The sequence below is a fragment of the Pygoscelis adeliae genome, unplaced genomic scaffold, assembly GCF_000699105.1.
Source record: "Pygoscelis adeliae isolate BGI_AS28 unplaced genomic scaffold, ASM69910v1 Scaffold14, whole genome shotgun sequence".
Classification (NCBI taxonomy): domain Eukaryota; kingdom Metazoa; phylum Chordata; class Aves; order Sphenisciformes; family Spheniscidae; genus Pygoscelis; species Pygoscelis adeliae.
The window spans coordinates 8,344,338-8,350,337 of NW_008825109.1; the positions used below are offsets into that span (position 1 = coordinate 8,344,338).

At 36.2% G+C, this 6,000-nt stretch overlaps 1 protein-coding gene across 1 annotated transcript in view; it reads right to left on the reverse strand.

Moving 5' to 3' along the window:
* ZMYM2 (zinc finger, MYM-type 2) overlaps positions 1–6,000 on the reverse strand; it is a 73,984-nt gene that overhangs the window by 41,421 nt on the left and 26,563 nt on the right. Inside the window, exons 6-7 of the mRNA XM_009327784.1 lie at positions 4,770–4,920; positions 3,865–3,980 (exon numbers count right to left, since the gene is read on the reverse strand). Of these exons, the coding sequence (XP_009326059.1) occupies positions 3,865–3,980; positions 4,770–4,920 (267 nt within the window). The remainder of the gene's footprint in view (positions 1–3,864; positions 3,981–4,769; positions 4,921–6,000) is intronic.

Sequence of the window (6,000 nt, forward strand, 5' to 3'; positions counted from 1 at the left end):
TGTTTAAAATTAAAACTTGATGTAAAGAATACTTACATCTAACTGTAGATTTAAAAAAAATCTAAACAATTAAGCATTACTGCTTCTAAAACAAAACGAATGTTTTTTATCCTAAACTCCTACAGTCAACTAAATATTTTCCCACAGAAATCAGTAAAGAACTGCATTCATATTACTGAAAGCTCTAAACCAAGCAGAAGATGGCTGTAAAACCAAAACCAGTTAACAACAAGATGATTTTGCATGTCTCCTTAAAGTTTCTATTATCCTACTTACAATTAAGAACTGCTTCTGTATAGTATTTTAATGAGTCAAGATGACATGCACATAGTATTTTCATCATCTTGCTTTGCCTCTAACTTATAAGATGGTTAGAATAGAGAATATCTTTAGGAATTATTTGGGAGCATTATTACACACAAAGAATAATGCAGCAAAAAGACCATAAATTCATTAAAATCTTTCACAGGTCACCCCAAACAGCAAAGTTTTATCAATGTTGTACTTTATCAAAGATACCGTTGAAATATCATATATATTTTTTTATATACATATGCGCTCTTTTGAATATCTTAAGTTCAATCAAAACATAGTTATGTTTAATCTGACTTTTCTTGAACCTGCCCTGAACAACAAGAGCATGAGAAGTGCCAAGCAAAGCAAAAAATCATTGTAAAGCCCTTTTCAGCCTTCAATGCAACCACGTCAAACTGCTCTAAGCTGCCAAATTACTAATGAACAGTAGGCAGACACAGTCTAGGACTCTTCTGAGAAGACCAGCATAGTAGCACAGCTTCTGGTCTTCCCCTGCCACCACAGCATAAGCAACAGAGGGGTTATCCTTGCTCACAGCAACACAAAATCAAATTGTGGAAACATTTCTGTACATAAACATACACGTGGAAGGGCTAGTAGGCAGCCAGACTGTGGTCAGTTTTTTTTCTAGTTGAGAAAAAAATAACAACTTGATTCTTTCAAAGTTCTTAACGTGAAAAAGAGAAGCAAATATATACAAGGAATCTTTTACATACGGACATCCACTAGGACTGTTCCACAAGCAAAATCAGGGGTACTAAATTAAACAGGGAAGCAACCAAACACTCCCCTTATGCTCATGCACACACAGACCTTCCAGCCTCAGTGTGGAAGCTCAGTTATTTTTATTATGATCAAATCTGGAAAAGTATTTCTATGACAAGCATACCAAGCTTCCTCCATGCTTCCTGCTGCAACATACTCCTTTTTTTAAATATATGTATGTGTGTGTGTGTGCGCGCACGAGAGAGAGATGTAAGGTATATAACAAAGAATTACAGACACCATAATGATGCTGAAAGAGAACACAACATTAGCGAATAGAGTGAGTAACCTGCTAAAAAACATTGTACTTATTCTTACACATACTGGTCCTACAACTCTCCACATACACCCATAAATTGGGGGGGAAAAAAAAAATAAAAATCAAAGCTTTAGCCCAAATTTTCTGAAAATTTTGCATAGACACATTTTGCAAGATAGCTGGTACTTTAAGACACTTACACATTTGCTAACTTTGGGAAGACACTTGTACTACAGCCTCCACATTCACAATAAATAAATTAGCAGTTTATTTTTCCTTAAGAGACAAGTTCAGAGCAAGATCTTCAACTGACCCAGTAAAGGTACCAATAGCAAAACTGGCTTAAAACAATACAACTTTGGAACAGTTCTGTCCTTAACTCTGCAGTAACATCCTCCAAGACAGAGCATGAAAGAAGACAAGATACAGTCACACTATTCTACCACCAACTACCAAACAAAAATCACATCAAGCAGGCTATTCTCCCTCTTTTACCCTCTTTCTTACAAGGATGAATGCTCTTGCAAGCTGTGCGCACAAAGGAGAATATAGATATGGACATAAGCTACACAACAAGCAGCTCAACTGAATCTTTCGAATATTTGAATACATTAAAACAACAGTTAGCTAGAAACAAAATGTTATTCATAAGATAAAGTGACAATCAACCCTGAAGTACCATAAACAAATCGGGAATTTAAATATTTCAAGCCATTTGTAAACCAAAAGGACTAAAATTTTTGCAGGAGAGAGACACAGACCTGAAACAGCAGTTATTCTGTTCTGAGAAGGGTAAACCCTAACAAAGAAAAACATATAGGAAGAACAGGCACAGTAACAAAAAGGGATGAATAGGATGCCAGAAAATTAAAACAAGAGTTACCTGCATTAGTAAACAGTGAAAAATATGGAGCACCACAGTAAATCAGCCATTTTTTTCAAGAGATCATTGCAGAAAGCATTGCAATTGACCAAATGGATTAAACCATTTTCTCAATTTAGGTTCAATCCCTTATGTGTCATTTAAGTATACAAAAGCCTCAAGAGAACACTTACAGTCCAATGCTCACATTGTGGTATACTGTCCCTTCCATCTAAATACTAAATGAACAGAACAAAGAAGCTGTTCTCCTACAATCAACTCTTATCTAATGGTAAATACATTTTATTCTTCTAGACAGTGAATATATGAAAACCATCAAAAGTCTGAATCTGACAGAGATGTTTGAGCAAACTAACTGTAAGCAAGTGTCCACCTACCCGTTCTTGGTCTTTACTGAGAGCTCACACACTGTATTGCTGCTCTAATTAAACTCCACTAATACATTAAAGAGACAGATCTACATGTAGCACTGAAACTGCAACAGAAGCATCAGCAAGGTCTCAGTAAGATCAGAAACTCACAACCAGCATCAACTGATCCAGCAGCTATACTCAATAATGTTGCTTAGTGTTGACTTATCTGCAAATCCAAGAAGGTCCAGGCTGTATTTGTCATTCGCTAGCTTTATTTTTCTCACTCAAATAGCAGAAAGGTTTTGTTCTGAGAACTCTTGGGGCGATCAATTGCAAGACCATGCAGAATATAAAATAGATGCCGAATGAGTTTGCAAGAAGTATTACAGATTTGTCATTACATACTAACAATCTGCATCTATTTTGTTAATCAGTTCCACTGACAGACATCTACTACATTGGTTAGGATAGAAGCACAGAACAGGGCTACGTGATGGAGGTCCTATCCAGGGCATATTAAGGAAGCAATTAAGAGATTGATTTGCTTTCCAGTTGACAGGAAACAGTGAAGTTTAATGACAAATGGGAAAACCCCGTATGGGTGTAACTGTTCAACAACACATGAGAAGGCAATTATCAATCATACAGTGCACTTCCAGGAAAACTGTTTTACGCACACAAATTGAAACATTTTCTTTAAAAATGTTCTTTGATCTAGAGATTAAGCACTACAACAGATTTTACATATGCTTTAACCTTAAGTCATATTAAAAATATGACATTTTCAAAAAGTGTGTGCCTATCATTCAGCTTGCAACACTCTGGCTTCTGGACATAATTTAAACAGCTAGTTTTGTCCATAAACATTCTAATGGCTTAGGCTCTAACCTTTCATTTCAGAGACAGTCACTATTCCCCATGACACACCTTTGTTAGTATAATATTCAACATGAGAATTTTATTCATCTTCAATGCAAAACAGCAAGACTCATCTCCATAAAGAGGCTAGGGTGGTAAAAATAAGATGAGCAGTGATTCTGCTTTGTGTTTTCTTACAGTACCAAGGAGAAATGTGTTGTTATTATCCGATTTTCTAAGTTTAAGATAGCAGCTAGTATTACCGTTATGAAACAGTACTCTGATCAAAGAAATTGTTATGAGCCAGAAGCATCTGCTATGTTAATTATAACTCGTGTATATACAAGCAAGTTAGTTTAATATGCAAATACTTAACACAAACACAGGTACACAAATATTTAGGGAGGAAAAGATTTAACACAACAGCTAACCTGAAATTTAGCTACACAACTGGAACTGCAAAAGTTGTACAGTTTTCCATCAGGCATTGTGGCTTGATACTGAGGTAAAGAGTTTCGTTTACAAAAGTGGCAAATAATTCCCATACCTAAAAGAAAAACGTAGTTTACAAACAAAATAACCACAAAATAGTAGCGCAAAAAAAAAAAAAAAAAGAACCTGGATTACAGGTCAGCTCTTCCCACCATTTCAATGTAAAAAACTAAGATTTGTCTGTTTTCCAGACAGCTTCTACAAGTCACATAAAACAAAAGAAATTAATGGAAGAATTCAGAAAAACCTCTGCAAAGATCAGCATTAAATATGAAGTAGCACCTTCTTCTATAAAATTCACTAGAGCATTTTCAACTTTGAGTTCGCTGAATTGAGATCTATGCCTGCTTTGCATATTGAAGAACACGTTTTGAGTTATTTACCAGTTCCTTTCACCCAGACTAAAAATTTTACCTACAGAATATCCATATACATTATAACTACCTCTATGCTTCTCAAATTGTTGTTTGAGGAGATAAAATGGGGTGGGGTTGGATCACAGACAAGAGAATATTGATTCATATGCATGAAAATTGCACTATCATTCTGTGACACATCAGAGCACATTATGTCTCAACGCTTTTTCCCCAGAAGCCTTAAGACAGTTGAAAACTGTTTCCGACATCAAGCAAAAAGGCCAGTGGGGAAAATGATCCCTCATGGGTCCATTTACTAGCATTAAAGATAAGATGATCTTTTTCTTTTTTTTTAGATAAGTTTAAAAAACTATAAAGTCACATCTGCATAGATTAATTCTAAAACAAAACAACCCACCCCCAGTGTTCAAACTTAAAAAAAAGTCTACTCTTATCAGCGATGAAAATCCATCATCCTTTTCACTTACTTTGCGATTTTGCATATTTTGATTTGTGTGTGTTCATGCATGCAGTTGAGCAGTATGGCTCCATATATCCATTAGGTCCTATGCACTGAGTCATGTCAAAAAACCTGCACTGAGCTCTGCAGCCAGTACAAGATGTTAATTTGCCATATTTCTAAAACATAAAACAAAGCAAAACAATACATTAGTTAAAACTATGTTTGGCTTTTGGTTTTAAATTATGGTATAACAAACACAGAGGAAAACTTATTTATTTACTTCTGCAATTTGCCCCATCAGAACCTTCCTATATTAACTAACTCTCATGATCATCCTTCTCAAGAGCACTCAGCACTATGGTTGGGTCTCTTACTCCTGGGGGGGGAAGCAGGCTAAAACTAAACTTCTGTGTAAAGACAAAAAACAAACACACACCCCTCAAAAAAACCCAAACAAACAAAGCCACTCCAAACCCCACCATCTGCAAACTGTGAATTGTGGTAAGACTATACAGCAATTTGTGCTGAGTCAGAGTGTTTGAAACAACACTGTTCCTCTCTCCTTGTTGGTGGGACAATGGTTGTCCCACAAGAAAAGAAACAGGACTCTGGCACAGCAAAGATGAAGGATAAATAATGGTGCTAAACTTTGAAAAAAATGTGTACTCTCCAAATGATAACATCCTTAATATTATCAAGTGTGAGTCAGGTGTAGCAGCTTCTTGGTAACAGCACTGTTGGGAGAACCTCTAATTTATCAACTCTCCTAGTTCCAGTCCTACAGGCAGGAGAAACACAGTGCAGAGTTACTGTGCTCCTCATTGGATCCAATGAGGAACTGTGACTCCCTGAACCTGGTAACAGACCCAATTTTGACATCTCTCAACACAGCAGTCAGTCAATCAACAGTTTTCCACAGAAGGGAACAAATGTTCTATAAAAAGCACAGAAAAGTCGCACCAAGCAGAAATACCAGTGACACAGTCAACACACAAAATCAATTGTTCTGATCCACTACATGTATTACATACTTCAGTGTTAGGCAAATATCTCAAGCACCAGAAAGCAAGTTTTAGAAAAAGAAGTCGACACCTTCCCTGCCCATAGAAATAGTATCAGGGTTTTGACAGTGATCACAGAAAATTCCTCATTTGAACAGCAACGAGTCTCCTATCAGACAGACTCTCTCCTTATTGAGTATTAGAAAATACCTTATAGACACTTAGGCACTTAAGATTTCTTCCCTTCTGTTGAGG